This window comes from Quercus lobata, chromosome 4 (assembly GCF_001633185.2).
Source record: "Quercus lobata isolate SW786 chromosome 4, ValleyOak3.0 Primary Assembly, whole genome shotgun sequence".
Lineage (NCBI taxonomy): Eukaryota > Viridiplantae > Streptophyta > Magnoliopsida > Fagales > Fagaceae > Quercus > Quercus lobata.
This window is the reverse complement of record NC_044907.1, coordinates 46070430-46084423: the sequence shown is the minus strand read 5'-3', so window position 1 is coordinate 46084423 and position 13994 is coordinate 46070430. Positions and strand designations below refer to the sequence as shown.

The 13994-nt window shown below is 34.9% G+C and overlaps 1 protein-coding gene across 1 annotated transcript; it reads right to left on the bottom strand.

Annotated features, from left to right (window-relative positions):
- Positions 1-4072: 4072 nt before the first annotated feature.
- On the bottom strand, positions 4073-9938 carry LOC115987325 (diphosphomevalonate decarboxylase 2-like). The gene is made up of 10 exons (XM_031110857.1): positions 9629-9938; positions 8859-9057; positions 7286-7349; positions 6877-6940; positions 6693-6773; positions 6075-6161; positions 5335-5492; positions 5180-5228; positions 4810-4934; positions 4073-4644 (listed from the first exon to the last, which is right to left on the bottom strand). The coding sequence occupies exons 1-10, from the start codon at positions 9833-9835 to the stop codon at positions 4422-4424; spliced, it is 1257 nt and encodes a 418-aa protein (XP_030966717.1). The 5' UTR covers positions 9836-9938; the 3' UTR covers positions 4073-4421.
- Between the last annotated feature and the right edge of the window lie 4056 nt (positions 9939-13994).

Genomic DNA, 13994 nt, shown 5'->3' with positions numbered 1-13994 from the left:
CGGCTGGCACAATAATGCTTCTGTCAAAGGCCACTAGAGAGCTGTCATGCTTCATCAAATCCTAAAGAGTAAGTCCTAACCCTTCGTATAGATCTAGGTACATAATTTCTGCCCCGCTCCCCTGATCTATCATAACTCTTTCAACATCGAAACCCCTAATCCACAATGTAACTATCAAAGCATCCTTATGGGATTGAACAGTACCCTTCAGTTCTTTTTTTCATAAAGTCAATGCTTTCAGCCTCCTAGCGTCTCCTCTTGGGCACATGTCCCTCTAATGCTAAGTCAGAGGCTAAGTTCACGGTTAACACCCTAGGTGGTGCTTTAACAGTCTCCACTTGCTTTCTAGTTGCATGTATTACCCCAATGAGCCCCTGAGCTAGTGTCGATGTTCCTAAGGTGGTCCCACCTTTTTTGGTCTTATGGGTGTGAATCATCTCGTAATAAGAATTCTCCCAAGTATCCTGCCTTCTCAAGCTGGAGCAAGTGTTCCTTTAGGGTTCAGCAATCCTCAATCATATGCCCACAATCCCGATGATATGAACAATAAAGGCTCTGATTCCGTCTGGTTACATCCCCACTCATCTTGTTTGGCCAACGAAAATATTGCTCATTCTTAACTTTTTCCACAATTCGATATACAGGCTCTTTATATAATGAGCTAACCATTTCAAACCTTGGTTTCTGAGCCTGGGGAAAGAAATCCCTCCAAGGTCGAGGAGCTTGCTCCACCTTAACCTCTCTCTTCTCCATTGTGAGTGCCTTTGCCTTTGCCTTATCATGCAGCTGATCATCTTTCAATCTCTTATATTCCTCTACCTGCTCCATTAGCTTATTCATATCTGTGACTGGTTTTAATGCCAACAAAGCCCTCAAGTCAGAATCAATGAGAAGCCCATTTTGAAGGTACTTGCAGCAATTCCCCCATTATCTCATCTGATCTCATTGTACAATTCCCAATTGCGATCCGAATAAGCTCTAAGTGTTTCGCCCTCCTTCATGGATAATGAAAGGAGTGAAGCAAATGGCTTCAGGGTCCTACTGCACGTCACAAATCTAGCCCCAAATGCTTTGATAAGCTCGTTATACCCTCAGATAGACCCTTTCTCCAACTCATCAAACCATCACATAGCTATCGGCCCCAAACTAGAAGGAAAAACTTTACATATCAGGGCCTTGTTCTTAGAATATATGGTCATACTTTTATTGTTATGACTGACATGCTCCATGGGATTTGTCTTACCATCGTAAATTGTAAAAGTTGGCCTAATAAACCTCTTTGGCAGGTCTGTTTTTTATCTCTTTTGAGAATGGGGGGATTGAGATATTTGATTCAGAGCCTTACTCATAGCATCCTCACTGGAAACGTACGGTGTTGCAAGGACCCTAGAGTGAGGGAGCGGTCCTCTAAATCCCCCTTCCCCACCTTGCTCTTCTCTTTTGACCTTGTGAGGAGGTGGAGAAATTGTTCTCTCCTTGAAAAGATTATTTTCTCACTCTTCATAATGATGGGGTGATTTCCTATCCGTCCTCTTGTTTCTATCACTCCCCACCCCCCCTCTCATCCATCCCTACCAAAATGATTAGGTGGTGGACTTGGTCTTCTCCGATTATGTAACTCTTCATCCTTACAACGAAGCAACTCTTGGTCCTTTTCAGCATTCCTCTGCAGCAAAGCCACTTGGTCCCTTAACCTTTACATCTCCGCATCCCTATTAGCGTAAGGTGGCCCCTCTGTGTTGGTAGCTGATCTTTCTCCTCGTGGAGTTGGGCTTGGCTGATGCCGAGTCTCCTTGTGAACTTCAGAACGCACACATCGATCCACATAGATAGAGTCTTCTGAAATGCTAGGTCGCTCCAGATGTGCTGGACCACTCTGTGATTAGTTTGCCATCATGTCCCACAATCCAACACTTGAGTCTTCTACTTAGTAGAGCTTTCCCACAAACAACCCCAATTGTGAGGACACTAAAGTCTATCCCCGGGGAGATCTCCATGGATCACTACTACTATTTACGTAGCTTTAGTAAAAATAAACAATAAGGGTTAGACACTGCACAATAGGAAACTCAAGCAGTTGATTTCTTTAATTACAAGCATTACAATTTATATTGAGGTGTTACAATAGGGAACTCTCACACTCCCGTGGTGCATCCCATACATTCTCCTTCCCTTTTTATTTTTTTAGATTTCTTTTTCTCTCTCCTTTTTGGATCCCCCCACCTTTTGCCTTTGCCTCCCCCTTTATAGCTTTAGTCCTTGTTCTTATCATTACCTGTTCCCCTCCAAAATCTCAAAGATCTTTTTTCTACTTTATCAGTCTCCTCTCCTTCTTATCTTGAAATTTTGACTGCCCAGGGGTTATGTATATTGTTCAAGTTGTCTTATGCGCAATTAATGCGGTAGAGGTTAGGTGAGAACCCCTTCATTAATGCGAAGGTAAAAATTTTCTTCTTTCTTGCACATTTCTAAAGTTTCCCGTAGTTGTAGTGTCATCTGGATGTCATACATTGATTATATGTGATACATGCCTCAAATAAGCTAGTGTTTTCTCTTTCTCCGCGGGAATGAGTTTACCGTGGTATTCAACTTTGTCCTCAATATATAGGATGATCCAGCTTTTAGCTCTTTCGTGGTTTATCACCCTTTGAGCCTTTCTCTCAGCACACAGGTCAAACCCAACGAATTTTCTGTGGCCTAATTACTTCTTGGGCTTAAGGCCCGAGTGGAGACTGTTCCACTCCCCATAATAGGCATGACTTAAATATTCGATCTAATTTACGACGACTAATCATCAGTTTGATGGATAGTGCTCATAGTTTAATACATTGTTGCGCTTGCGAGTTCAGAGTTTCTCGCTTATATATGTCAGAATTTCTCCCGCTTTCATAGTAATCAAGAAAAGGAGGTAAAAGCAAATTGCCTCTCGCTCTTGCCATGGTAAGATGTGAATGAGAGCGGTGATAGATGGCATATATATATATATATATATATATATTGTGGGCACTCTTTTGTATTGCATTTAATTCTTTAGATTCACCCGTAACTATCCAGTTGTATGTTGTATTGATTTTCGAGGTGAGAATCTTTGCATACCATCATGTTTTCACATAAAGAATAAGAATCTCTGCTACTTCGCATCTTAATATATATTTTTTTTCATGCAAAATCTATGCATAAGTTGTCTGAGATCTTTTTTGCAGAGAACCGATTCACAGATTGCTTTATAGGCCATCTGCAATGAAATGAGGTCATATATGACGTATAATTTTTAGTTTTTGCAATGAAATGAAGTTATAATGCTAGAGATCTCCGGCATATTTTTTTTTTTTTTTTCTCAAATAAGGAATTGTTTCGGTCAAACAAAACTACCTGACAACAATTTTCTCCCTCCCACTCTCTCTCTCTCACCAATTTTGGCAATGGTGTATTGCCACATTTTACAAACAATTTTTTTCTCTTCCCTCCTATATTTCGCCAAAATACATTTTTTTTTTCTCCTCTCTAATAATTGGCACTTTAATTGCCACAATCCAAAAAAATTTCCCTCTCCTCTCTTCTATTTCGGCAATGGTATTGCCACAAACAATCCAAATTTTTTCTCCTTTCTTCTATTTAGACAGTGGTATTGCCACAATTCAAATTTTTCTCTCCCCTTTTTTGGTCAGTTGGGCAGTCCAACACAGGCACAAAAATTGGGCAGCAGCAATTTTGACAAGGGTATTGTCAAAATTGCTTTCTCTCCCTCTCTTCTCTCTTCTACTTTTTCTCATAATTTCGGCAACACCATTGCCAAAATTCACCTCTTCTCACGCAGCTAAATAATTTGAACAGTACACCTATCATAGATAAACTTGTGTTTAAGCAATATTTAACCAATAGAAAGAAGATGAAGCATACCCCCTCCTCTTCTTTCCTCCCTCTCTCTCTCTCTCTCTCTCTCTCTCTCTCTCCTTTTTATAACTATTGCCTGTTGGCGTGGGCTAATTTTATCAATTTCTTTTGGTAAAATTGTACCGATATATTTGAATTTCAATATGATAAAGAAAAAGAAATTTGAAAAAAAAAAAAAAAAAAAAAAAAAAAAACCTCTTATTCAAACAATTATTAGGGATTTACCCAAAAAGTTACAAGCCTTGCGAGTTACATTTGAAATTCTCGAAAAGCAATAGACAACTTATTCTTAACCAAGTCAAAAAGATAATGAGTACGTAACCCTCATAAATTAAACAGCAAAAAATAAATTACAACTACACAACAGAAGAACCATAAACAGAAATTCATGAAGAACAATTTAGACAATCATTTCAGTGACCACAGGCGCAATATAAAAGATATTTAATTGAAAAACTCCCAAGGCTCAGAGCGTCGATTTAGCCTGATACAGAATACATAAAGCACTTGAAACGATTCGTCCAAATTTACCTAGGTAGCCCAGTTTCAGGGTTGAGAAGAGCCTGGCTCTTATCAGAAAGCAAAACTGGACCTCTCCCAGGTCTTGTGCAGATGAAATAACTAACATCCCCCCTCAATTTATGGGATGGAATGTTATCTTTTGTCTCGAATGGTGGTGGCAAAGCGTCCAAATCCTCTTTCCCTTGAATCCCAGCATCTTGTAGGATTGACTTATCACCAATAATATAACTGAAAGAAAAAAAAAATGAGTGAAAAAAATGGTCCCTCATGAAACTCAACCTGGGCAGTGCGAAAGAAAAAAAATATCTCTAGACATTTGCAAAGAAATTGTTCATAGATTTTTCACCAATTTATCTCCTAGCTGTAAAACACTAAAACCTTGCTGCAAATTACCTGTTTAAATCTGTATCTGCATTTGGAGGGAAATGGAAAAGCAGCCTCCGAAGCAAAAGGCTGGCAGCTTTTCTATCACGTGCAATCATCACTGCATTCGGCCCCGCATCAAAAGTATATGCCACCTGTCAGTTCTCTCAATCTTAATTATACATTCAACATAATCAACCTATATTGTTTGGTAACAAAAGGATTAGCCAAGGTACTTGATCATTTACATATTTTACATTCTTATATCACTGATATCAAAATAATCAACATGTGACAGTAACAGGATGAGAAGGGGAAGGTTCGACCTATTTTGAAAGACAAATCATAAAATTAAACAGAAAAGAAATTTGGGTGGGGGTGGGGGTGGGGGGGATCAAACCTGAGGTACTCCTTCAGAACGATTCCACTTTTCAACAACACTGATTATCCTGAAAAATAGTGATTTCATTTCATCAATATTAAATTCAGGGGATTAATGAAAAAAATATAGAAATAATTGATGGTGTATACCCAAAAATTTAAAGCAGAACTTGCCTATGGGATGTATCATTCATGTAGAATATTGGGGGAGATGTGTCTAGGCAAACGGCATGAAACTGGTTACTATCGGTGCAAGTCAGTTGTGCAAAAGATGCAAAATCACGATTTTTTATGGCTTCTTCCATTTGTACTATGCGTTTGGGTACTATTTCCTGTTACAATGCCAAAAGTGGAACTCAGAAAGCTGAATAGACAATGGAAATTAAAAAAAAAAAAAAAAAAAAGGCCTTGAGAGAAAGAGGGGAGGGGGAGGAAGGCAGAAAATGTGATTAAATTCAAAATCAAAGAGAAACTTTTCTGAAAATAACCATGCAAGTTTTAATATATTACTACATCCAATATTCTATACTAATTTATACAGCAAAACTTGAGTTAACTCTTAAATTTCTCTCTTGGTTTCTTCTATACAACAAACCAAATCTAATTTTCACCTTCAAGTATTTCGGGGTATAAAAGTAATTTTAGCCATGATTTTTTGCTGTCTTCCTATCTCAAAATTTTCCCTCTCTTTTCTCTCTCCTAGCTTTTTCCTATCTTTTCTCCTTTCAAGTAATCCAATTTATCTCAACCATCAAATCTATAATCAATAGAAAATATTTTAAAAAGAGAGAACCATGTACCATGTGTGAAGCCCTTGCTAGTTTCATGAAATGACTCTAATTAAACCCACAAATTTTCTATTTCTGAAAACAGTGACCTTTTAAAAGAGAGGAGGAAAGATATACAAAAACTACCTTTGCTCTATGCTTTAATAGCAAACTTGTTTCGACAGTTTCACGCATTCCACTGGTGCTACTTGTTTCCTTCTGCCTTGAACTTACCTAAAATCAAGACCGAAACATGATTGTCTCTTGTAGAAAAAATACAAGCTAGTAGGCAATAAAACAAGACTGCAGATATGGATTTGAAATATACTGCCCAATAAAAAGTCACCAAATATTTGACATTGATTGGAGACACATTTGAGACAGTAGTGTTCCTATTTGAAAATCAATAGAATGATCATGGAGATTGACTGATCAGAAAGGTCGACCTACATCATATCTAAATTCAACAATTTAAAACACACCTAAAGTATCTCATCACAAAACAGGAGAGACATCCAACAGATAATCAACTCAGAGATGAATTTGGCAAGCCAAACTACTGAGAGAACTTTAGAAACAAAAAAGTACAGCATAAACTGGAGGAAAAGAGGGTCTACTGCCCACGTTTCCAATTTTCTTTCTATTTCTTTTCTTTAGGGTTGCCCCTCTGTATACTTCCCGAATGCTTGGGTTGCACCCCATCCATTTTCTTAAAAAACTTTGATGTATTCACAGAATAGAAGGAAAGAAAAAAGAAAGACATACCACTGCAATAATAATAACAAGATCATCCCAGTGTTTCTCATCTGCCAGTTGAACTGCAAGACTGTCCCTTCCATCCTCATCCTTAACATATCAAGGTACATAGAATCAGAACTAAACACTCAAAACAATATAATGATTTCTTGACAAGAGGCACATAAGATGAATATGGGAAAACAAAACTTACTTTTCCCATGATCCACTTGACAAAGCCACCATATAAACTGCGACAAGCACTGCCTGAACCTTGTCTGTATTAATTTAAATAAAGAAATTTTAAAAATGTGATTGCCAATTACAGAAATATAAACGTACAAGACATTTAGTCAAAGCAACTTGCACCCTTTTTTTTCATAAGTAGTAAATTTTATTAGAAATTAATGAACACCAAGTACAAAGGAGGTATACTCAATATAAAGATAAAGCAAATAGCACCTTAAAATTGATTTGGTAAGTCACACATTCACATTCAACAGGTTGTGAGCCCATGACAATCCATGACCTCACCTTACTCTCCACCCATTATCATGGGAGGTATTTGAGCACAAATCTCAGTTGGCTTAAAATTGAATATATAACAACAGAGAATGAGATACCTTGCAATAGCAGAAAGCTGGCTTTGATCTTCTTTAGCATTCATTAGCTTTGCAAGTGCAAAAACTGCAAATAGAAAAAAATAATTAACTATAAACATGCTATAATATGTAGTCTTTTGAAGTCACTTAGAATAAAGGGGTTACTATGAGGTGATTTGCAATAATATGTCAACTTTTTAAATTCGATTATAATTACGCTAAAAATCAAAAAAGTTGAAATTAGTTGTAAATTATAGAATAGCAAAAGATATTCTTATCTCTAATAACACACGCAAAACTAAGAACAAAAGATATTCTAGCATGTACAAACAAGTTGTTTTGGGGCATATGATAGGGTTTTACCAACAAAGTTCTAACTTGAATATTATCGGAAAATGTACAGACTTATGCACAGTTTCAGAATTGGATTTATTTATTCCATTCAAGACTTACGTTGGCCCATTTGAAAAGTAACTGAGAATTACCATAACTTGATGATGCAGGATGTCTAATTTGGCAGTCTCCAAATTTTGAAAAACATCAATCAAGCCTTAGTCCGAATTTTTTTGGGTTTGTTATGAATCCTCAAGATACTATTCAAGATAATAGTCAACGAATTTGTCTAGCTTTTTTGTTCCCTCAACTTAAATCACTCTTTTCTGAATACAACCAAACAATCTCAAGTGACTTTTCCTCATTTTTTTTTTTCCTCAATAAGGGACACCCCTATCTTTAAGCTAATTTCTTCATTTCGAATCTCATATTTCCCTGTATTTCCACTTATCAATTGTAATATTCTCATGTCAACTACAATCATTTTATGAATATAACAAACCAACATAAAGTACCATTGAGCATAATTGGTCTTATAGCAGTCTTATAAATTTTTTCCTTTAACTTGGTAGTCTCCAAAAATAAGTTGCAGGAACAAATATGTGAATTCAACTATAGGATAATTAATTAATTGATAGTTCTTCAGTTTCTACAAGATACTGTGATTCACTGTTTAATGATGTAATACTAAGTTTTTTTCTTCAGATGCATGTTTTTTCTTATATCCCTTTGTAATTTTTCTTTGGACATAGCTTCCAAGAAGTCCATGCAAAACAACAAGAAACACAGGTAAAATTTGGAGGCGGGTGAAAAATCTTCCCACTGCCAAAAAAATAAGAAGAAAAAAAATGATGAATCTTTATATTGAACAGTCATGATTGGATAGTTTGGCTTTTTAAAAGATAAGAAGAATGGTCATGCATTTTTCAGAATACACTTAAGCTGGAGGTGCGATTAATAGAACGGATCCATTAAAATGTGTATAATCAATAATTTTTAATGAGGCTCGACTTAAGGAATAAACCCATATTGTCCTTCTGATTCTTTTTTTATTTTTGATCAATATAACAATAAAGCAGCTCAACACCAAAACCCTCTGATGTTACTAATTTTTTAAAAAGTGAACCAACTCAATCATTATTCATACTGCAGGAATAACCAAGCTGACTGCTCAAATTAATGGAACCTGACCTACTAACATGCTGCAAGAAAATAATAACTGACAAGAAAAAAACTAAATAGGGGTAAATAGATCATCTACCAAGACAAGCAAACCCAGCAGCCGAAGACGCCAACCCAGCAGCAGTAGGGAAATTGTTGTAGGAAGCAATATGCAAATGCAAATTTTCCCAATCTTTCTTTGCAATTTTGATACCCTTTTCCTCATCCTCAACATCACAAGCACGACTGCGAATTTCCTTCAGACAGCTTTGGAACCTGCCTCCAGCAAGGGAAATCTCCTACACTAACCAAGAAGAGCAAAAATCGCCACAAAATAATTAGAAAAGTAAAAGTATCACAAGAATATTTGATAGCTGAAAAGAAAAAAAAAGTCAACTTTTTTGTTTTACATTTGAAATAAAAAATTACATTCAATTTTTCAAAGGAATTTTGCTTTCTAGCCTCAAAAATTATTAAACTACGATTAACATCAAATCTAAATAGTAAATACCACTAGTATTAATCCAACATGATTAATCAGTTAACATTCAAATCTTCAACTTCTCTTTCATTTTGTTTGACAATTCGATAGTTAGGGGAGAGTGCCACTCTTGACTTCAATTTTTCTTTCATTTTCCAACACTTTCTCATCAGCCAAACTGATAATAAGTATAAAAACCCATTTTTTTGGGGGGTTAAATGATAACAAATCTACCCATCATTAAAGCCAAAGTGAAGTCTGTATCCTCAGAAAGCTAATTAATTAATCAATCAATAATAAGCATGAAGTCAATTCAAATCTCTTTTAACATTTTTCCAAGGAAACAAACACAGAATTCAGAGAGAGAGAGAGAGAGAGAGGAATAGAACCTTGCCATTGAGCCACATGCGGTCCTGGTCAAAGGAAGGGCTGACGGCGACGGTGGTGGTGGTGCAGAGGTGAGCGGGATCAAGAGTAACACTGATGCTATCATTGACAGGAAGGATGAGGGTTTCGTCCCTCTTGCCCCAGTACTTGATCACCGCTATGTTCGTCGGAGTCTGCGCCGTCACCATCCGCACCCATTTTCCTGCCATCACTACTCAGACTCTTAGGAATTAGGATTTTTTTAGTTAAGAAAAATGTGAATATGGAGAGAGCAATGAGAGAGTGAGAGGGAAATTGTATTTATAATAATAATAATAATAGTCTATATGAAACAAATGGCTGGTTGGTTGTTTTGTTTGTTTGTTAGTTCCTGTTCTTCTCAATGGTTGAATTATTTTTTAGGCCCTACCGCCATTTTTGAAAATTATTTATTATTTAGCGTTTTGGATCGGCCGGAGGAGCCTATTTTGGATTTTTTTTTTTTTTTTTTCAGAATAAAAAAATGAGTTTTTCGGTGACCTCATCAATCTCATTTTACAAGATGGTAATGGGTAAGGAGCTATTATTCGGACCGCTTCTTCTTCTTTCTAAGTGCAGAGATAAAAACTCTTGCCATCGAATATAGCGTGGTGGAGAAATGATAAGATTTTCGTAGTGGACAAATGAAGTAATCTATTATTTCATTAAAAGATTCACACTTACTTAAAATTACTGAATTAAAAAAAAAATTTAAACGAAAATTGATTACTAATTCAATAATTTCAAACAATTACTGTAAAAATTTTTTAATGAAAAAATAAACAAATAACATAATCTACTACCAGAAGTATATCATTTCTCACGGTAGAGCTTATTTTAGAATTGAAAGTTAGGAGGGAAGACCATTTATTTTACTTTGGGAATTGGGGAGTTCGTTTTGATTAATTGTTAACAGTGCACGCGAGATTTTACGGGAAATTGGTACAATGTGAATAAAATCTAGACCTACCTACTACAACAAACTCTCACGTGCCAGCAGAAGGGAAAAAAAAAATTTAAAATTAAAAGCTCACGTGATGCACATTCATGTGTGGACTCTGGATGGATCAGTACAGTTGGACCCGACTTTTAGTTATATCAGTCGGATTCAAGTTTGATGTTACAAGATTGACCCCCAAAAAAAGAATTTGAGAGAGAGGGGAAAAGATAGGTTGATAGTGAAGGATAGGAAATCACATTCAAACTAACACACAATCTCAGCTTGAACTAACTTGCTAGGATTCAAATTGTTTCAACAGAAGGAGACAATTGGCGACGGATTGAACTATCCAAAAACTAATCTTACTCAATTCAAGTGTCGGGTTTGAAATCAAACGTAACCAAACCGATTGATAGAGATTTAAAAGGGCTTCCAAATCAAGCAAAGATCTAATGAACTCCACCCCATTGTCCTTTGTCATTTATCATTTTAAATTCGACCAGCACGTATGGGAAACCGAACAATCAAGATCGTGGTTCTTTATAGTCAATGACAATTTTTATGTGTCATTGTGTTAGAACTCATTTCTCTCTCCCTTGTGTGTGTGTGTGTTTGTTTCTCAAAAAAAAAAAAAATGGCAATTTCTATTATTTTTCACTCATTGTTGTTTGGTTTAGTTGTTGTTCGAACCTCAAACCAACTAAACTTAACCCGTAGTTGTGCCTAGTGAGGGAGAGGGAGATAGAATATTGATGAATGTTTTTTTTTTTTTTTTTTTTTTTTTTTTTTTTTTTTTTTTTTTTAAATTCTAAACATGATGGTGAACTTCCCATTCGCATTAACTCACTCAAGTTTTTCTTTTCTTTTCCAATTAATTGGCCAAAGGAGGAGAAGGTGGGATGTGAACAACACATAGGATAATTTGTTGGGTTCATCGGGTTCCATTGACTTTATGACTTATTTAATGACATTTAAGGGCTTCTTTGGTATTAGAATTAAATTACAGGTTTTTGTTTTAAGTTTCCTAAAACCTATTTTCAAAAAAACTATTCTTCAAGATCATTATTAAAACATTGTTTTTTGAAAACACCTCTAGGGGTGTTTCCTGTTTGAGGAATAATGGTTAAAATTACTGTTTATTAAAATAATAATGTTTTTCTTACACATCTCTCTCTCTCTCTCTCTCCCAACGATGACAAAGGGGGTTGTGGTTGCTCCACAACAGCTTTTGTGACAAGGGTGTGATTAGATCTCTAGGTTTTAGCTTTGAGATTGGATCTAGGTGGTTGCAATAAGAACTTTAGGCTTTGGGTTTGTGTCGAATTTGGGGGTAGTACCTCCGCAAACAAACTAGAGCCACTAGCAATAACATTAAAACAAAGGCTTGCAATACATGTCTTTCACTCTTTTGTGATAGGCTTCAATTTTGGGTTTGTTATGGGTTGTATAATTTTTTATTGGATGAAATTGAGACTAATTTTTGAATGAAAAATACATGCCAAACAAACCAAGTTGTTTTTTGGGTTGAGAAAGCACATTCTGAAAACAATTTTGCATAATACCTACAAAAATTGAAAACTAAAAATACAAAACAGTTTTTAAGTTACCAAACAGGCCCTAACCTTCTTCCTTTTCCTTCTTTTCTTTTTTTTTTTTTTTGGTTTGAGAATCACCTTCTTCCATTCATTCAAATTTTCTTCTAAGCCGCCTTTCTTCTAAATAAAATACAAAATATTCTATGAAGGAAACCTTTCTCAAGTATTAGGCTTAGATATTAGATAATTTTTTTGCAATATTTTTTTTGCATACTGACAGTTAGAAGGAGAGATTGGAATTGAGGTTTATCTACTTGTCATTTTGGGCAAGGTTATAAATTATAGCAATAGATACTTTTTTTTCTTTTTTCTTTTGTGTGATGGGAAGCAATACATACTCTTTTTTTTTTGTTTTTTTGTTTTGTTTTTAGCAATAGATACTCTTATTTGGCCACAAAGGGGGAAAAAATGCAGATGCTTATCTTTGGAAGCCATAGTTAATTACAATAGTTGTTACAAGAGAGCAAAAAAAGGAAAAAAGTTACGTATTAATATTGTGTTATCCCTAACACACACACAAAGCTTTGATGAGTTGATTTCTAGGATTTTCGGTAAGAATTAACCAAAAAGACACTTGAAGCAGATTTTTTTTTTTTTTTTTATTCCTTGAATACCAAGTAGACTAATTCAATGAAATTCAACTTGCTAGGGTTGCAATTGCACCACGACCAACCCTAGCAAGTTGAATTTCATATGGCCTTTTAGCTGTTTATTTTCTAGTTTACTACCAAAATAAAAAAATAAAAAACTTTCAAGGGTTGGTAAGTTCACATCATTGTTGACTTTTTATGAGTTTTTCTAGGGTTTAATAATTTTACTCACAAGCGAAACATAGGCAATTGATGACCTTCAATGGTTTGACTATGAAGTATGAACAAAATATATAAATATATATATATATATATATATATATATATTCGGTTCATGAAGATAATTTAATGGTTTGACTATGAACTGTAAATGGTCTAACATATAAGTCATCTCACAAACTGATTTATTTCTCCACTTTCTAATTTTCAATAAAAGAATGAAAACGAGAAGTGTCATATTCTATACATATGTTGTTTTTAATGACCATGTGAAAGGAATAATGGATGGTTGGTGGAGGTGATTTGAACATATTGACCTATTTAGTTATATAACAATTTGATTCTCAAAAAAAATTATATAACAATGTGTAGCACACGCCATTCACCAAAAATAAAAATTTGCTTAAAAAAATAACAATTATTACATGTTAATAAGTGTTTTTTTTTTTTTTTCTTTCTTTTTAACAAATATATAAATAAATAAATTTTGGGATGTCCAAAATTCTTGGTGAATTCCAATAATCCCAAGCTCATTACTCTAAAATTTGATGTATAATTGAAGATGAATGAGTTATGACCTTATAGGTGTATTGAAGAGATAGCAATTATACAATCATCATTGCATTCATATTTATTGTATGCATTTGCAAAACCAAAAGTATTGGGATGATCCCTCTATCTTAAGCCATGTTGAAGCAAAAAGAAAAAAAAAAAGTCATGAGAATATGTCATATTGCCATCATCCTTTCCTTTCTAAGAAAAACAAAAAACACACAAACAAATTCTTTGCTCCAGAAAAATCCACATTTTCTAACCAAAAAAAAAATCCGTCAGTTTAAAATTTTAAACTATCTTATGTAGCATGAATCTAACATAAGGTTAACTATTTGTTTTTCCCATTTGTTAGGTAGGCATGTAACTCAGTCTAACTTAATGTGAACAAAGTTGTATGAATATATAGTCTGGACTCTGGACTATAAAATATTGAACAATTTATTCAAGACCA

Coding starts and splice junctions, on each gene's coding strand:
- LOC115987325 (XM_031110857.1), bottom strand. CDS start 9,835: ATGGCAGGAAAATGGGTGCGGATGGTGACGGCGCAGACTCCGACGAAC. Junction 7,350..8,858: donor TGCTGGGTTTGCTTGTCTTG/GTAGATGATCTA, acceptor TTCTATTTGCAG/TTTTTGCACTTGCAAAGCTA. Junction 4,645..4,809: donor GCAGATACAGATTTAAACAG/GTAATTTGCAGC, acceptor TTTTTCTTTCAG/TTATATTATTGGTGATAAGT.